The sequence below is a fragment of the Neofelis nebulosa genome, chromosome 6 (assembly GCF_028018385.1).
Source record: "Neofelis nebulosa isolate mNeoNeb1 chromosome 6, mNeoNeb1.pri, whole genome shotgun sequence".
Lineage (NCBI taxonomy): Eukaryota > Metazoa > Chordata > Mammalia > Carnivora > Felidae > Neofelis > Neofelis nebulosa.
In genome coordinates this window covers 155,300,123-155,319,778 of record NC_080787.1, presented here as the reverse complement: position 1 = coordinate 155,319,778, position 19,656 = coordinate 155,300,123, and the positions used below count along the sequence as shown (strand labels likewise).

Genomic DNA, 19,656 nt, shown 5'->3' with positions numbered 1-19,656 from the left:
GCAGGTGGAGGGTAGGCGGGGGGCGGGGGAGCAGCTCAGCCCAGCAGGTGCACACGGTGCAGAGAGAAATGCGTCAGGACATACGCTCGGGTGGAGGACGGAACACGGCGTGTGGTCACGCAAAGAGAGGACTCTGGCCTTGGGATGGCACTGCCACTCGGGGGAGGCTTGGGGAGGGGAGGCTGAGGACGTGGAGACACCGCGTTGGGGAATAATGTTCACTATTATAAAAAAACATCAAATATCCCTACGTTAACCCATCATCTCATTCCTGTTTGTTGCCTAGTTAGTCTTAGGCTTTGTGTTTATTGTGTAATTACACAAGTTTGGCTGCAATACTAAGTAGAGAGGAGGCAGGGAAACTCTACAAGGTAAGACAGATGGGAAAGTAACCCTACAGATGCTCAGCTCCATCACGAAGGTCAGTACAGATACACCCCGAGCACCGAAGACCAAGACCACTGCACACAGCAGAGATGCTGTCTCCTAAATGCTGCTGGGCCACCTTGGAAGTGACTTGTCAAAGAAAAAGGGCCAAGAAAACAAAAAACAAAAACAAGTAAATCTTGATTCTCTCACTCCCAGATGAAGTAAGTTCCAGCTGGATCAAAAGACCTACATGGGGGGGGAGGCGGGGGGGCTGTAAAGTTACTAGGGAAATGCGTAAATATGTTTATAATTTGGGAAAGCAAAGGATTTTTTAAGAATATTCCAAATGCCTAAGCCAAAATGAAAAAAACCTCAAAACTGAAGTAGGCAGCAACAGGCACACTGGAGAAGGCGCACACGGCTAATAAACCAGTGGGGAGGAGCACAAAATGGAAAAAAACATTAACAGTTCACAAAAGAACTACACACTTCCAACAGCCACAAGAAAAGATAGCCAAGTCACCCCCAAAATACAAGAAGATAAAAACAAAGTCTCGCCGGTACCTTCTGCTTCAGAACTTCACTTTCATAAAGTCACTTACACAAGTGTCCAAATGAACAGTCTCCTTCAGACATTATAATTAGGAGCGTTCCCCACGAGGGAAAATTAGAATTCAGCCATCAGTGAAGGACGACTTACGTAAATAAGGGCATACTGATAAAAATGGAATGTCAAGTCGCAGATAAAAATAAGGTAACACACTGTTCGTGAAAATGCTAGCTACAGAACAGAACGTGTCTGCACAGCGAGCCACGCTGCTGTGCTCGTGGAAAGACACAGACAGCACGTGCTAACAGTGGTCCCCTCAGGAGAAGGCCTGCCTCAGTGCCTTCTCACGTCAGTCTTTCCATCTTGGTGGAAATTTTTAGACAATTTTTACAGTAACTGTTACATGTATGATTTGAAAAAGGATTAAAATAAGAATAACCCAAATTGTTTTAAAATAAGAATTATAGTTTATGGATAGATGCAAATATTCTGCCCCATCGATTTGAGTCGTTTGTAAAATTTTCTGATTTAGTTAATCCCATTTACACTTGTCTGGTTTGTAATATCTGTGAAGCATACATTCTTTTTTAATGTACACCCAAGTTAGTTAGCATACAGTGCAATAATGATTTCGGGAGTAAATCCCAGTGATTCATCCCCTATGTGTAACACCCCGTGCCCATCCCCCATCTAGCCCATCCCCCCCCCTCCCAGCAATCCTCAGTTTGTTCCCTATATTTAAGAGTCTCTTCTGTTTTGTCCCCCTTCCTGTTTTTATATTATTTTTGTTTCCCTTTCCTCGTGTTCGTCTGTTCTGTGTCTTAAAGTCCTCATGAGTGAAGTCGTATTACATTTGTCTTTCTCTGACTAATTTCGCTTAGCATAATACCCTCCGGTTCCATCCACGTAGTTGCAAATGGCTAGACTTCATTCTCTTTGATGGCTGAGTAATTTTCCATTGTACATACACACTCCACATTTATCCGTTGAAAATACGTTTTTAAGAACTAGGTTAAATTGCTTTAGATTACATGATGCTCATCTACTTGTTGCGGCAAATGCACGCGCAACTGTAGGCCGCAAGTGTCGGTTCTGCTGGAGGCATACTGTACCTCAGATGCGTTTCCACAAAAGATGATTAAGGCCGAATGACATGTGAGAACAAACTACTCTTTCACAGCCGAGTAACCACAAATCTCCCGGTTTTCTCCCTGTGCGTTACCTTAAGCACTGACAACAGGCCTTCGTCAACGAATCGGAGTAAAAGCACGGTGGAAAATGCAAGCAATTGGTTCGCCGCTTCTTTTGGAAATTCGGGGAAGTTGATCTCCCCGTGGCTCAGATGGTCTCTTACACGAGGACCCTCCTGATGGTTCAGGAAATCCCAAAGAAACTCCTTTGGGAAAATGAACAGAAGAGACTTTGTCGGCTTTCTCAACCAAGGGAAGGAAAGCGCCGAGGCCCCGGACGGACCATCCTGATGGTCACGGAGCAGCAGCGCTGGCTTGCAGAGACGAGAAAACCGAGCTTCCAGACCAGAGTCCTCGCTAGTGGCGCCCAGGTACGTGCGGGCCTCCGGCTGGGGGCCCCCGGGCCTCTAACTCTGCCCGCGGCCCGGCTGCCTGGCCACAGCGACAAGAGGCCAGCTCCAGCGCCGTAGGGCCCCCCCCTTCCCCCCCCCCCGCCCCGCGTCTCACTCCTGTTGGCCCTGAGCCAAGGGGCTGAGGCGTCCACACCTGGAAGCGAATTTGCCTTCCACCGAGCAAGCACCGCTGTCCCCCCCGTGAATACAGCCCCCACTTCCCCCCCGCCTGGGGCCGCTCCCTCCCAGCGCCCTCTCTCCCATCATGGCCTCCTCCTCCATGAAGCCTGACGAAGACAGCAGCTTCTTTCTCAACAGCACTGGGGCGGGGGGGGACACAGAAAGACAAAAAACTGCCAGTGGACAGAAGAGTCACAAAGATTGAGGATGGAAACAAATGGCGGATAAACTAGCTCAATCATCCTAACATCCTGACGGCAGAAATGATGCCCCAAGAGCACACAGAGTCTCACTAATGTCCCACAGGGACTAGAATCCAGGCTGCAAAACTCTCAGTTAAAGGAACAAATACAGGGGCGCCCGGTGGCTCAATCAGTTAAGCATCCGACTTCAGCTCAGATCAGGATCTCACAGTTCGTGGGTTCGAGCCCCATGCCGGGCTCTGCGCTGGCAGCAGAGTGGGTCCTCTGTCTCCCGCTCTCTCTGCCTCTCCCTTGCTTGCACCCTCTCTCTCAAACATAAATATTTTTTTAAGTTAAAAAAAGGAATAAAAAATTCTACTTACAGTCCAAAGTAGCTACTATAGTATCTTCATGAAGTAAAAAAAAAAAAAAAAAAATTGGTAACAGGAAATGGCTCTACATAATTCTCTGTCCTCTTCCAACATGCACACTTGCACACTCACTAGTCACACCTGACTTCTGCCGCTGTTCACAAGGCAAACCTGGCTCCCCCAGCAGCCCACACCACACAACAGACCCGAATAAACTTTGGAAAGCGGGTCTTAGATAACCAGCCAGAAGCCAGGCCCCGGAGCGGCAGTCACAGCCTAGCAAGTGTCTGTGACACATGTCAAGTTGACACAGCGCAGGAGTGGCTCAGAAGCACTTTGGGGAGCACGTCACAGGTCAAAATTAACTTCACTTTGGAGAAGTGCTAATCACACCCATAGATATAAGAATATTGGATCAGAAAAGGCCTAGAATGTTACCATTGCAGGCTCTCCAAGGAAAAGAGGAAGCTGATTGAGTTTACCATCATTCAAGTGCTTTGCCAATATCTAAAAGACCAAAAATAAATATATGGATTAATTAGTGCGCGCGCGCACACACACACACACACACACACACACACACAGTACCTTCAGCGTCCAAGGAGATGTATCTTTGGTACGACATGCTACGTAAGCACAAAGCAAGTTAAATGTAACAAGGACAGTCTTAAAAACATGGCAGCCACCCGTTAAAGAAAGCTTTTCTTAACCAGTATAATGACTTTAGGAATAGATATGAATGTATATATATCTTAACTGTGTGAGTACATGCGTGTTTATGTGTACTTATATGCATATGTGTGATAACATATATATGTGATGCATGTATTATACACATGTGTGTACATCTTTGTGTATTTGTATGTGTATTTGCATGTATGGGTATGTGTGTATGTGTTTTGTACGTACATATGTTGATATGTATTTACATGTATGTGCGTATGTCTACATGTGTGTTTATATATTTGTGTATATATGAGCATGTGTTTGCATTTATCTGTATATGTTTATACAGATCTATGTACATATGTATATGCACGTGTGTACCTGTGTATATAAATGTGTCTGTGTGTATGTGCATACTTCTGTGTGTGTGTGTGTGTATGTATATTTATGTGTGTGTTCACGTTGCGTTCATATGCATAAGTGTGCATACATGTGGATGTGTACAGAAGCATCCATCAGAGTTACTTCAAAGGCCACTTCTTAATTCACCAGACTTTGGAACCAAGCCACCCAATCCACTCCTACAGACCTAATCTTATGCAGATAGGACTACACTATTTCCATCTTCACAGTATCAAATGCATCATATATTTAAACCACAGCAAATTATTTACCTAATGGAATAAAGTTTGCAAGTAAACAGGCACACAGTTTAATCCCACCCACCCATTCACTAAGGAATCTAGGAGTTATCTTAAAGGCGAAATAATCTGAACACTCAAATCTCTCCACAGAGACTCTCCCTTTGCTTCCTCCTGTAGGCTAACCCTGAATCATACTTCAAGCTAGATAAGAATCATTAGCTACCCACACAAAACCCTCTATACTATAAAGTGATAAAAGGTATTTTCAATGGTAATTCTTACTATTCCAGATTTTCACATTCAGAATCACACATCCAAGTCACAGAATAAATGCCTAAGTGTATATTGTCCATACACAGAGGTAGTTCACTTATATTTCATTTGCAAAATAAGCAAGTGTCAATCTTAAATCTAAAGTGTAACCTCCAGGGGCACCTGGGTGGCTCAGTCGGTTGAGCGACTGACTTGGCTCAGGTCATGATCTCGTGGTTTGTGCGTTCAAGCCCCACGTCGGGCTCTGTGCTTACAACGGCTCGGAGCCTGAAGCCTGCTTTGCATTCTGGGTCTCCCTCTCTATCTCTCTCTCTGCCCCTCCCCTGCTCACGTTCTTTCTTTCAAAAATAAACATAATAAATAAATAAGTAAATCAATAAGTAAATAAATAAAACCTCCAAATAATTACAGAATATAATATTAATATCTCTTGACATTTTCCAATATGTGTCTTTCTAGAACTTGAGAAACAAGGTTAATGATACTGGATCTCAAAATCAGTCTGGAAGACTATACTTAACTCTGTAATAAGGGTGATGTGGCTTTTTTTTGGCATATATGACCACCAACACTTTCCTGTGTAACAGAAAATAATGTTTTGTTTGTTTCAAGATATCCTGTAAGTTTACTTACTTCATCGAAGGTGGTATAAAGAGCTGCTGACTTGAGAAAAGGAAAGAAAAGAAATAATTAAAGCAAAATGTGAGTACAGTGACGTTATTCAAAGCAGGAAAAAAATTCTAGTACGTGGCCACAAACACGAAAACTTCTTCCAAAAATTATCTAGCAACACTTTGGGTAGAATGTCCTATACAACCTAACAGCATGAAAGGCTGTCCTGTAGGACGTAACAGCTTGAGAGGCACGGGGCCACGTGAAGACACCACTCCCACAGCACTCTGGGTCAGAAACCTCCCGTCGCCTCACAAAGCACGACTCACACACACGATCTCGGCTGGTGGCTTGTCTTCGCGGGCAGGAGAGCACAACTCAACGTGCCCTCCAACGAGCAGCCGTGTTTTGCGTGCTTCCTGGTGTAACCACTACTGTTTACACGCACAGGCTCCGGAGCCGCTGCCCCAACACATAAGCCCAGCTTCCACCCTCCCCGGAAGGGAAGCCCAGGGCACCTCCACACGTGGGCTTCTCTGCAAATCGGGACATGAGCAACTCCTGTCTCAGAAGGCTGCTGGGGAATTCAGGAAGATTTTACACACGCTGTGATGCAATTGGTATCTTGTGGGAGCCAGCTCTCAAGAAAAGTGTCTCATCTCTTAACGCTTATTAATGTATTTCCAATCTATTATTATGAAATTACCTCCGACGTTTATGATATACAAGATTGCGAAGTCTGTATCCTTCACTCCCAAACCTATACCACTGACCCTAAAATTTCTCTAAGCGCTCTTCTAAACATCCGGCTGCCTACTCAAGACCCCCCCGACCACTTCCTCATAAAAGCTGAACTGCTCATTTATCCCCATAAACTGCACACATTAACTTCTACCTTGTTTTACAGAATTGGTACAAATGGCTTACCTGTCACCCCTAAACACATAAGCTTCTTAGAAGACACAAAATCTCACTCATCTTCTTCCTATCTGCCACCACTCTCAGAGACCTTATGCTGTTAAGTATTCAGTAAATAACAGTGTGTGCACAGCACTTTATGGCTTTATCGAGTATTTTCACGTGTGCATTGCCTTATAAACAAACTGATGCTATGTTTATTCTGAACAAGAGCCTGGGTGACAATTTAAGATATTCTTTGATCCATTACTTCCTCCGTGGAAACAGTCTTCTTTTTATTTGTGTGGTCAAATAACAATAGCTAGACGTGTGTAAACCACATAGCGGTGAGCACGCTGCCATGAAGAAAGCCCAGCGGTGCTCGAGTGAGAGCTCTGACAAATGGGGGTTCTAGCTCTTTCTTCCAGAAGACAGATGCCCCACAACAGTGCCCGGCACTGCCCTGGGCAGAGCCAACATGAAAGGCACCTGGCGTGGGCACCAGGGGCACAAATGTGAACCTTCCGCTCCTGAGGAACCTGCACCAGAAACTGTACACAAATGCACAGAAGGCAAAGCAGAACAGCCTCGAGATAAAACAGAAACAGGACGCAGAGGAGCGAAGCTGGAGAGTCTGCGTGGATGAGGCTCTGGGAGGTCACTGATGCGGCCTGAAGTGGTCAGGCAGGGGACGGTGGGCACAGCCCTAGGAGAGACACACACGTTCCGGAACCGGGGAGAGGCCTCGATTAAGCCGGAGGAACCGGGACAGGAGACAAGCCACGGGAACGCTGGGTCGCAGGGAGGCCCCAGCACGCCACACGGGAGGGCGACACTCGCTGCAGGCACCGGGGTGCCGCTAACAAGTTTTATGCAGGTGAGACCATAAAAGATAGAAGAATATTCATCAGTGTGTGAAACAATTTGCGGTAGGGTGAGAGAAGGATCAGAGTCATAAAGAGCACTGGGAGGGGAGCCAGACGAGGCCTCAGCACTGGCAAGGAGAGACCCAGGAGGAATCAGGGGCAGGACAGACGGGCAGGGCCGGGAACTGAGTGGCCGGGGTGGTGCGGAAGGCCACTGCGAAGTGACCAAGCGAAGGAGGACAACAGGGAATACCAGAGAACAAATCTGTGGGAGAGAAAACAAGCTTTTCAGAAATACGGTAGTTTGAGACGCTGGGGAAAACCCCTACGAAAGCGTTCGGCGAACACGCGTACACCTGACCCGGGAAGTAGGGGAGACCGCTTCCTTGGGGAGCACTGCGGCCCATGCTAGCAACTTCCGTCCTGGCACTGCTCTGGCTACATCCACAATGCTGTGTATGCCGGCTTTCATTTTCACTAGGTCCAAAGTATTCTCTAATCGTTCTTCCCACAGAGGTAAGGCAGCTGAAGACGTGGCAGTAAGATCTCCCAGGGGGCAAATGCGGGAGCACAAGGCTGAGAACAGAATTTTGACAGATGTTTTTAGAAAGGGGCAAAATGGAGGAAGCTGAGCTGGTCAAAGAAAGAAGGAGGCCAGGTCCAGCGGCCCCTGCCGCTGGCCCCCAATACAGACCCCTCCTTTCCTCTAGCCTCCGCATCCTCTGACGGTCAACGGGGCATGTGGCCACCCAGAAACCTCTTCAAGCCACCACCCAGAGGAAGTGGTGTCCTTGAACAGCCACGCTGTAGGCCACGGACCACCTCATGGGGTTACAATGGTACACCAATAATAATGGCTATGGGGACAAGATAAGTGGTTTCTACTTCTCTGACACCGAGTTTAAAATACTTGGGAATGCTACTATCAAAAACGATCACAGATAATTGTAAGTCCTCTAAAATCGTTATAACAGGAAGCCACAAAAAATGGCACTCAAGCCTTCCAAAGAGAATTCTTAGCTAAAAAATTCATTTCATGGTGAACAAAAAGAAGAGATTCAAAACGTCAGCAGGTCCAGAAAACGGGCAATACAGCAGCAACCACCCCCATGGATCACTGAAGCACGGGTACCTCAGCCGTCAGAAGTCTCTGTGGACACTTGTTAACGACGGCAAACGCTCTCCTGAGTCCCGTCTCCAGCTGCGGCAGTAACAACACGGCACAGTCAGCAAACCTGCAGACAGAAGTAACCAAGCAAATCCCGGAGCTTTAAAAGCAAACACGGCACCAACCCCAAGTGACGCCGCTTTATTCCAGAGGTCACCCTCGTGTGCTCAAAGCCACGAGGGAGGGCAGAGGACACGCTAACACGAGCAATAAAACCGAAACGCAGTCTCATTTGCCTGGTGATTTTAAACTCATTTCCGCTGTTTTCGTGTATCAGAGGAAACACGTTTAGAAGCTTCAGGAGAATGACATGTCATCACGGGTCGGCCTGATTCTTCCCATCACTGGTAAGAAACACTCAAGTACCGGGATTTCAGGGGTTCTCGGGGTACAAGTACCAGGATTTCGGGGGGTTCTCGGGGTACAAATGAACACACAATGACAGAACCGGAGGGAAGCAGAGGTCATGCCTCCGGAGCGCTCCTGCCCCGCCTTCAGGAAACAGCCTGGCTTCTCCCCTCCCTTGTCTCCAGCAGGGGACACACAAGAGGCCCTCCCAGAGTGAGAACTCCGTTGACTCTGAACAAGAATCGTCTTTGTCGACTGTTCCAAAAGGACAACACGAGGCGTTTAACACCCAATTACAGCTACCTTTTCGCTCACTGTGAGAGGATATCTTGTGCTCGACCCTCCTGGAGGAAGCCCCACCTCTCTTCCATTCCAGCAGCAGAAAACATGGACAGTAAAGGGTTTTAAGAGGGACCAGGCTCCTGACTATCAAGAACCTCTGAGTCCGCACCCTCAGTTAGTTACCTGTGTGCCTTGAACCTGATTAACGCCTCTTCCCAGTACGGCAACATGATTTTTAATATAAAAGTGGATTTCTCCATCACTTCTTCTAACACTGGAAGTACCTCAGAAGTCATATCTGCAAAATAACAAACATGTATTTTTACATGTTTATTTAGAGAGACCAGGAAAGAGAACATGCACACAGGAGGGGCAGAAGGAGACACAGAGGGAGAAAGGGAAAGAGGGAGAGAGGGAAAGAGGCAGAGAGGGGGAGTGGAGGAGAGGGAACCGCCAGCAGGCTCCACACTGTCAGCACAGAGCCCAACAGGAGGCCCGATCCCAAGACCGTGAGATCCCGACTTAAGCCAAGATAGAGCCAGTTGCTTGACTGACTGAGCCACCCAGGCCCTAAGAGAAAAGTATTTCTAAGTACCATCACACTCATCAACTGAAGAGACACAGAACCAGACCGCGGAGGGATGCCCATGACCGACCTGTCCAGGCTGATGAAGCAGGCCTGGGGCAGCGGCACACGCCATCCAAGAGTGAGACCGGCAGACTGGAGCCCGGGCTGTGGGTGGCCGCGGACACCCTGGGGCAATGGCACAGGGACAAGGGTCCCCTTGGTGTTTCAGGCTACGACAACTTTTGAGCAGAAGAGTTCAGGGTGGACCAGCTGACCACGCTTGACCGAGAAAAGTGAAATACATTTTCGGAAGACAGAAGAACAGGAGTGGACTATGCATGACGAGGACACGTAGGCTCGTCCTTGGGAACAAATGTGCCCTCTGGTGGGATGCTGATGGGGGGGAGGGGGTGTCTGCACCTCCCCATCTATTTTGTTCTAAACTCAAAACTGTTCCACAACTAAAGTCTCAAGAAGTATACGTGATCGGCAGTCAGCAGAGGACCCAGCAGTCCGCGGCACCAAAGGCGTGGACTGGACCCCTGGACCCGGGACTGCAGAGATCTGGGCTGCGCCCCGTGACGCGCGTCAGAGACCCCGCTGCCACACCCCTACAGCCCCAGGGAGCGGGGAGGAACGGGCTTGGAGCAAACACATGTTTAACTGCGCTTTCCAGGTTTTGTGTCCCCCGCCCCCATTAATTTGGTAAACGGCTTTGCCATAGAAAAAAGAAGACGGAGGAAGCCACCTATGCTGTTGGCCTTTTTGGCATAATGAGCACGCGCGCACAGGCACAAGAGCTAAAAGGAGAAGGGAATGTACGTTTCAAAATGGTCCTGAGCCACCTGTGCATCAACACGTCCGGAGGATAAACTCATAATTGACTCACGCAGCCACGGCTCTCACAGCCTCCCCACCACAACCCATGGAAAGAGGGAAGGTTTCTTGTTTGTTTTTGAATTAGACATCCATTTCATGGTTCCACTGGCACATTTCTTTTTTTTTTTTTTTAGTGTTTATTTATTCATTTACTTATTTTGAGAGAGACAGAGAACGAGCAGGGGAGGGGCAGAGAGAGAAGGGAGAGAATCCCAAGCAGGTTCCGCGCTGTCAGCACGGAGCTAATGCAGGGCTCTGTCGCTAACTGTGATTTCATGACCTGAGCTGAAATCAAGAGTCGGATCCCGACTGAGTCCCCAGGTACCCAGGGAAGGTTTTACGTAGCAAATTTAAGAGGTTCTTCATGCAACTTTTGAAGGCATCTCGCCTCTGGAGAATAACAGTCCACCTACAGGGTTCAAGTCCCCGTGCTACTTAATGACTTTATACGTATCTGTACGAAGACACATCCAGGACAAATGGGGAGCATAGTACTTGCCTGGGAAAACGGCCAAATCCTCAAGGTCTGGAAGAGCTCTGAAAGGTCGGTGCACCAAGGCGAATTTAGTTTGTCGCAAGTAACTCTTTAGCAGCTGACCCAAGCCCGCTGTCAACAGCGTCATCATCGAACAGTATCTAGTGCGCAACACCATAGCACGTTAGAAAATGAACCGCCATCCACATAAAGAGCTCTACTGTCAAAGAACAAGCTTAAAATTAAGAAAGCAAACTATCATTAAATCGCGGGGAGGTCCCCCTCGCGGCAGGGATTAAGCTAATGCAATGGCGGGGGGTGGGGGGGAGCCAACGTCTGGCAGACTCAGGAGCCACCCTCCAGGAGGCCGAGCACCCCACCGCTTCCGTCAGGCCCACCCTCAGAACTGCCCTCGGGGTGGATGGCAGCGGAGTCCCAACCCCGTCACCACCCCAGGTGTTCGTCCGCCCCGTCTTATCTTCAAATTCCCGCTTCAAAACTTTCATCTTTTCCAAAATACACTCATGGGAAATTCAAGACAAACAAACTCTTAGTGCACTAAAGGAGCGAGGAAATGACTTCATCAGCAACGTACTTCGGAGGGACTTCGTGAGGGGACGCAAACCCATGCCACAGGATGTTACGCAGATTGAGCCCGCGTGGAGATCCAAGGAAGACTTTCAGTACGTCCATCTGACCAGGTTAGGAACAGCAAATTACTGAATGGTTGCATAACTACTGGACAAACCAATATAACATACAGTGGGAAGAGGTTTGCTTTCTTCTCGAGAACAGACCAAGGGCTTTGGCTAAACAGGAGTAGCAGTAACAGTGGTAACACGCAAACAACATTTACTGGGCATGTAAGACATCAGACACATTTTGTGCGTATTTATTGCTCATTCACGCTCCCAACAACCTCTGGGAAGGCACGACTATTATCCCCACTCTGCAAATGAGAAGTACAGCATAGAGAGGTGAAACCAAGGCCTCGGGGAACCCAGAACTATAAAGGGGGAGGGGATCTGTCCCAGGCTCCGCAGCTTTCCTACTGGACATCAAGCCTGCCTCCTATCTAGACCAAATAAAACCACCCGGTGAACAGAAACCTCACAGAAAGTAGCGTGTGCTCGCGCGGTAAACTCCAGGAAGTAGACCCCGTGAGGGGGCCAGACCACTGAGGCTCCCATCCCAGGCCTCCCCGACCTCACTGTCTGACCTGAAGCCTCACCTGCCTTTGTCCCTCCGCGCATACGGTCAAGATGCCCCTGACGGGGTTCCTGCTCATCAGAATGCAAGAGCCACACACATCTGTGGGCTGCCTCTGGGCTTGGAACGCCATGCTTGGAACAGAGTCAGGAAAAAGGGAAGATATGCAGACACTCAACTCAAAAGCGGGCCACACGAGAAAGAGTGAGCATCCAGAAGACTCGGGAAAGGACTGAAAGCCTCCTGGCGGAGGAGGAAACAGACCCACCGTCACGTTCTCTCAAAGGCAGGGTGAGCCGGAGAGTTATAAAGAGGGGTTCGCCCGCAAACTGGCTCTTCCGTGCGACTCCAGACACCTCCTGCTCACATCAGTCCTTACTCCTTTAATATTCGTATCTAATATTGGTAATCACGATGATATTCATTTCACTACATTCGTTTTTAACTTAATACTAACTTTAATGAATTGTTCACACCACCTGGGCCATCAGAAACACACAAGCCAACGAGCCGGTGGACCCGAGAGGCGCTGGGCGTGGCTGCGGGCAGGGAAGGCCACTGGCAACCAGGCAGACAAGGACACAGCCCCAGACCACGGGATCTGTTTCAGGACTCAGTGTAACAACGAGAATTTTGTACTTTTCTTTACCTCACATTCTCCACTAAAGAAAACGATCTTTCAGCGACAAGGAACCACTGTAAAGTGGGAGAGCTTTACTGAAAACAGATTTCTTACCCCCAAAATAACGTATTAGAGCTTGTAACATGTTACACGATCATTTGAAACACCTTCCAGGCTTGGCGGGCTCCACTTTCTGCGGGACGCTACCCTGGCTCTCCCCTTCACCCTGACCCTGCTTCATCAGTTGCCTAAAGGTTACTCATTAGTCTTAAACAACTTGGGTCACGCGGCCTGCAGAAGATTTTGAAAAAGTAAATAGCTCTGCATGTTTTCAGTTGGCACCTAATTTTTTTTCACCCTAAAGTCTGAGCAGTTGCAAAGGGTATAAATTCCCACACATTAAAAATACTGAGATTTTAGGATAAAAGTATATCACTCTTTAAATGGTTAAACTTGTATTCTAGAATAAGTTACTGTAATTCTTAATATAAAATTAATGAAAGCGATAGAGTTCAAGCTGTCCACCTGGTGGCCCCACGGCTCATGACACCAGAGGCACCACACTGCAGGTTGTCAGCCCGAGGACAATACCGCCCAGCTCAGCAACTATGGCTCATCAACCAGAGGCTATTCTACTGCACTGAGACTCAGGCTGAGAGAGAGGTGGAAAAGTGGCTGGAAAAGTGGCAATTTTGAAAGGGGCGGTGGGAAAGGAACGTATGATTTAATTATTGACATAATTTTTTCCTAATGCAGCATCAATTTTTAAGGCACAAAAGTACAGCTAACACGAACTGTTTTGTGTTGTGCCTACTCTCCCAGTTTTAGACGAACAAACTTACCACAGACTGCCCAAAGACCTGAGCAAGCTCCTTAGACGCAAGCAGATCTCTTAAAAGAAAAGGACATTCCTTCCCATTCAGTAAGAATACCTAAAAATCAAACAAGAATTGTATTACAGTCCCATTATGAGACAAAAAATGTGAAGAAAAAACTCACCCATAAAGTCACTGATTGTGCAAATGAGGGGAGAAAAGCACTGAAGACATCAATGTTTGATTCCATAATCATTCAAAAAGAAAAATATTAAAAATCTGTCATGGGGCGCCTGGGGCTCAGTCGGTTAGGCATCCAACTTCAGCTCAGGTCATGGTCTCAAGGTTTGTGAGTTTGAGCCCCGCGTGGGGCTCTGTGTTGACAGCCTGGAGCCTAGAGCCTGCTTTGGATTCTGTGCCTCCTTCTGTCTGCCCCTCCCCCAGTCATGTTCGTGCTCTCTCTCTCTCTCACTCTCAAAATAAATAAACAAACATCTGTGTTAAATGATTACATTTAATAGAAAACCAGTAATTAAAGTTAAGAAATCTAAATACAGCTGTAAAAGTTTTATGTTCATTCAGATACTTTACTAAACCAACAAAGAAAGAGTTCTCACACTTACATCACCCAAAGCCCGTTCTAGACATGCTGTCAGTTTCATTAAGCTAAGAGAAATAGCGGGAGATTGAAGGCTTTCCAAAGCATCAAGTATTTCAGGAAATAACTGTTGAGAGTAGGACATACATTAGAATTAGCGCTCAACAAGAAATATTACTCAAAGTAACAATAGTATTAATGAAATTCAAACTTCTAAAGGTTTCAACTGGTATATTTTTATGACTTTTTGGTATAGGTAAACATTTTCTCCATAAATATACAGTTGAACCCTGAACACGGGGTTTGAACTCCACAGGTCCACTTAGATGTGGATTTTTTTTTCCATAAATATAGTATTGTAAGTGTGTTTTTTTCTTCATGATTTTCTTAGTAACTTTTCTCTAACTTACTTTGTTGTAAGAATACGGTATATAAATCATAAAACATACAAAACATGTGGTAATCGACTGCTTCTGCTACCAGTAAGGATTCTGGTCAAGAGTAGGCTGTTAGTGGTTAAGTTTTGAGGGAGTCAAAAGTTACATGCAGATTTTCAACTGGACAGGGGGTGACCACCCCTACATCAATGAAGACATCAATGTTTGATTCCATAATCATTCAAAAAGAAAAATATTAAAAATCTGTGTCATGGGGCGCCACGGGGCTCCCCTGTGCTGTTCAAGACTCGACTACAATAATATCTAAAAGATCAAAAAAATGTTTAATACGTTAGAAGTTTTTCAAAAGTTTTTTCTTCACTTAAATGTTTATCGAAAGCAATAAATCTTTCATAAAAAGTCAAATATCTTGACCTAAACCTTATTTCCTATTTTGATTAGTTCTTAAAAAAAAACAAAAACAAAACCTGTCCCTTAAGAGCCAAGAAAAGGGGAGAAGCAGTGACCCATCTACTCCACATCAGAAAACTCTAAGTATCTTAGATCTAGACCTTGTAGAGCTACTGCTCTGTTGTGGACATTTAATGTGCCAGCTGGAATGGCTGGTTTGAACCAACCAAGAAACCAACCCAAACTGCGTGGCCCCAAGCTACCCCTCCCCCCTTTGATTCACCCTCAACAAACCAAGCATCCCCACCCCATTTCCTTGTCCCACTGTCTCAACAACACCTTACTGTCTATCCGCAAGGTCTTTTGTTCTGGAGCGGTCCATTCTCGTCTGTCCCAGGACCAGCACCCATGTGCCTAACTACCTCCCCAGCCCCCAATACGGATAATGCATCCAAAAACTTCCTTTGTTCACAGGATGTGCTTCTCAGCTCAGGCCAAGTTTTCCCTTTTCACAGGTGGAGGCTAGAGGATGAGGGGACCCCTTTAAAGTTAGCACGTAATGAGGGCCTCTAAGTAGAATCTGTGAAGTCTTCTATTTCTAAAGACTGTTTGTAAGCCAAACCTCTGGAAAAGCTGTCCACTGCAGCCACGGTGTATAACAGATTTCAAACTGCTCCTTGGTCAGAGATAACAAATGTGAGTGGACGGCCTCACACACAGGGCCCAGCAGCCTCACACTTCCGGGGTAATCCAGACTCTGGGCTTCAAGGAGAAGGAAACAAGTGTTAGTATCACAGTTTCACATTCTGTGATGAAAATGCCTAAATCATCGGGGCGCCTGGGTGGCTCTGTTGGTTAAGTGTCCGACTCCTGATTTCAGCTCAGGCCATGATCTCACAATACAGGCCTTCGAGCCCCACCTCGGGCTCAACGCTCATGGCATGGAACCTGCTTGGGATTCTCTCTCCCCACTCTCTCTGCCCCTACTCTTTTCTCTCTCAAAATAAATAAATAACCTTAAAAAATTAAAAAAGAAAATGCCTAAATCATCAAAGAAAAAACATTTTTATTATGAAGTTTCCACAAATCAACAACCAGTTTATAATTAAATTCACAATAAAGATACTCAGTTGTTGCTGGAAATAAGTTACATAGCACTTATCTGATAATAAAAGAAAAATACACTGCCAGTAGGGTTTAGGAAAATTTTACAGGCAAGACACATTCAATGGAACAGTACGGACAGATGCCTGGGGCACAGAGAACATACAGACCTGATTCTGTATAAATCACGCAGTCTGTGATTGTCTTCCAGCATACTTCACCCCTCTCAGTTACAATGCTATTGATATCACAAGTTTCTCTGACTTCAAACCCGAGTTTACAGATCATATCATAGACTGAGGGAGAAAGACAAGTGGCAATAGGATCTTCTAATAGCATCTGAAATACAAAGAAGACACTATTTAACAAGTAAAAATGGAATAATATCAATTATATATTCAAGTCACGAGGAAATCCTATTCTGTATCCAGGTATAGCTACTGTTAACATACTTTCTGGCTATGGTGAGAGCTGTATCATTAAACATGATTAAATATTTTTTTTAATGTTTATTTATTCTTTCAGAGAGAGAGAGAGAGAGAGCGAGCACACGCACGTGAGCAGGGGAGGGGCAGAAAGACAGGGAGACACAGAATCTGAAGCAGGCTCCAGGCTCGGAGCTGTCAGTGCAGAGCCCGACGTGTGGTTCGAAGTCACAGACCATGCCATCATGACCTGAGCCGAAGCCAAAGCTGAAGCCAGACACTTAACCAACTGAGCCACCCAAGCACCCCAAAATGTGGTTAAATATTAATTAAAGATAGCTTACATACATGTTTTCAAATAAATGTTGAAGGTTTGAAATTATTAATAATATTTAAGACATGAGTTTACAAAGCTCAGCACATCTGCCTTCCTATACTATCTCACAGCTATCAAAATGAGTAATTTTTTTCAATGGGGAATGGAAAGGCAGAAAATCAAGCATAATGAACTAAATCACAAGTAAAAAGCTTGCCTCTGACTCTTTATATGGTGTAAAAAGCAGCAAACCACACTGGTTTTCCATGAGGGATCAAATAAAACCAAAATCCTCAGCATTATCCCCACATTACACTAACATCATTCTATAAACCTGCAAAGGAGTCACACTCTGCGGCTAAAATTATCCTGGGGTCTTTATTTGATGCATCAAGTTAAGGGGTGTCTGTCCTAACATCAGGGATTAAGCCCTGGCACTCCCTAGACTGGACGCCGGCCCCCATCCAGTGTCGCCCGTTCGCCCCTCCTGCTCCCCAGTTTCACCTCCCACTCTCAGCCCCACCTGTCAACCCATCTTCCACAGGCCCTAGCAATTCGGGTATCGCCCAAGAAACGTGCACCAAATAACCAGTGATGCCATGACCCTACACACCACACTCTACTCAGCCAATGAGGGATGACAGGTGCCGCAAGACAGGACCAAGAGGGGACCTGCTCCCACAGCCTGGGCCTTCCTGTCCACTTTCTGTTCCTTTGAGCTTCTCCGAGGCAGTGGCAGCGCCTCCTGCTCCAGCAGCTGGATCCGGTCTGAGGTTCTCCCGGCACCTGCGGGCCCAGCTGCATCACCGTGCCCCCAGCAGACCACCACCACCTGTCCGGTATCTGCTCGTCAAAGGTCCGCTTCCCAGAATTGCCAGACCCTCCAAGTAGCTGAGAGGCACCCCCTCTTCCTTAGAGATCCAAGCCTCACTAGGTGAGACCTTCCTCCCAGCTCCCAAGTTTTAAAATTCCAACACTTCCCTTAGTTCTCAGAGTGCAACAGGTAGTGACTGCTTCCTGTGGTTACCACCTCCACAATTCTTTTAGAGATCTCTCTTTATTCTTTTTATAACAATTCTATACCTTGTTAACTCTTTATTAAATACTCTTAGTTCAAAAACTAGTGTGGTTTGTCACCTAAATGATACAGAAACAAAACCCTAAAGGATTACTGTCGTATGAAAAAGGACTCCTTGCATTTTTAAAAAAGCATTTGAAATCTAAAGGAATGAGCTATATAGTTCTGGAGTGACAAGTAGCAGACAAATATTTTTGCACAAGACCCCATCTACTCCACCGCTGCAGGCCCTGGATGGCAACAGAAGTCTTAAGAAATATCTTCTCTTCTGGCTGTAGTCACCCGATCAACGTACCTGCCCCAGACTGTCGTATCCTACAGCACCAAGGTCAGGTCTTCTACGAGTCATACCCCCAGGACACAGCATGGCCCCTGCGCACCGCAAACGTACACAAAGAGTTAACTGAACGAGGGCTCATCCTACGTGGAGTCTACCTGGGCTCATCTTCAAGTTCCTACAACCTTCAGCTTTTGGAAATAACAATATCCTACCCCCTACCAAGACAATTATAGAAGTTGGCTTTTATGTTAACTTTCAAGCACATACTCTCTTGTACAATTAAGGACCTCACGTTAATTAAAAAACAAAAATCCCAATCAAATCAAGAAATATTACATACTGCCATATTTTGTCACTTGTGACAATTAAATACATTTTCCTGTATATTACAGTTACAAACAAGCCTGTCCTCCCATTAGAAGCCAGAAACCCTGCATGTGTGCGTGTGCATGCACCCATACCATTACTCTTGGAAACATCAGTGTCTTGTCCAGAGCAAGTATGGGGTAGCGCAAATGGCCTATGCTCAGGGGCTACAAAGACTTAAATTTGGATTCCTCCTTACTCGTTGTCCCTCTTGCCTTGAAAATGTTAGTATTCTGGGCCTCCGTTCTAACTGTAAATGGTGCAGGGTATTATCATCTTCTGCGCTGCAGTACTTAGAGATAATACTTGAAAAGCGTCTAGCACATTGTACTCAAAAAGTAGCTATCGCTAAAAGTGATGATAGATGTTTTATATTTCACTGCAGGAGGGCAGAAAACAAAACCCTGTGGGGCAACCCCATACAATCCGTGCTACAGCCATTGAGACCTTTGCGATTTATTTAATGTCACCAAAAAGGCCTAAAAACGTGGAATTTCAATTTCAAGTATCCACTGCAAGGGTAATTACTACACAGTGCTTCCCATATTACTTCGTGCACTACACAAACTTCCTTTAGGGCATGGAGACCACAGTCTGAACACACACAAGTTATGGGCGTGTGCTGCTTGCACGACCCTGGCTCCAGGCATCCATAAAGACGTGGCTGTTGCTGCTCGGAGCCTGTGAGTCCCCGCGCGCGAGCAGAATACTACATTATTTCTTACACTATCTATTCGCGAATTTCAGCCTGGGACCTGCAAGGTGCGGGGAACTGCGCCCCTGGAACAACTGGGGGTCGAGGCGGCGCTCAGAAGAACGAGGGCAAGGGGTGCGTCTTCGGGGTCAGAGTCGGGTGCCCATCTTCTCTCTGGTCGCGGACGAGGGGCGGGCAAGGCCGACCTGCTTCCGCGGCGGCGCGCGCGCAGACCCGCCGGAGCCCCGGGGACGCCGGCCGAGGGCGCGCCGGGCCACGGCCCACTCAGCCAGAGGGCTCCCGCCGACGCTGTACCTCCTCCTGCCCGCACCGAGGCGGGCACCAGGCACGCCCACAGCGCGCTCGGGGGCGCACCTGCACCGCACCTCCCCCCGCCCCGCTCCTCCTCCAGGACTTCCGGCTCCTGTCGGCCGGCGCCGCCAGATGAC

General features: G+C 46.9%; 1 protein-coding gene across 6 annotated transcripts in view; it reads right to left on the bottom strand.

Moving 5' to 3' along the window:
* ERMARD (ER membrane associated RNA degradation) overlaps positions 1-19,621 on the bottom strand; it is a 42,892-nt gene extending 23,271 nt beyond the window's left edge. The window contains exons 1-13 of one of the 6 annotated variants that reach the window (XM_058735947.1): positions 19,239-19,621; positions 18,163-18,239; positions 16,219-16,387; positions 15,567-15,706; positions 14,182-14,283; positions 13,586-13,675; positions 11,508-11,605; positions 10,937-11,073; positions 9,174-9,288; positions 8,325-8,427; positions 5,451-5,480; positions 3,673-3,741; positions 2,142-2,315 (exon numbers count right to left, since the gene is read on the bottom strand). In XM_058735947.1, the coding sequence (XP_058591930.1) occupies positions 2,142-2,315; positions 3,673-3,741; positions 5,451-5,480; positions 8,325-8,427; positions 9,174-9,288; positions 10,937-11,073; positions 11,508-11,605; positions 13,586-13,675; positions 14,182-14,283; positions 15,567-15,706; positions 16,219-16,387; positions 18,163-18,234 (1,299 nt within the window). In that variant the 5' untranslated portion in view covers positions 18,235-18,239; positions 19,239-19,621. The other 5 variants (XM_058735949.1, XM_058735946.1, XM_058735945.1 and 2 more) reach the window with 5 other exon arrangements.
* Between the last annotated feature and the right edge of the window lie 35 nt (positions 19,622-19,656).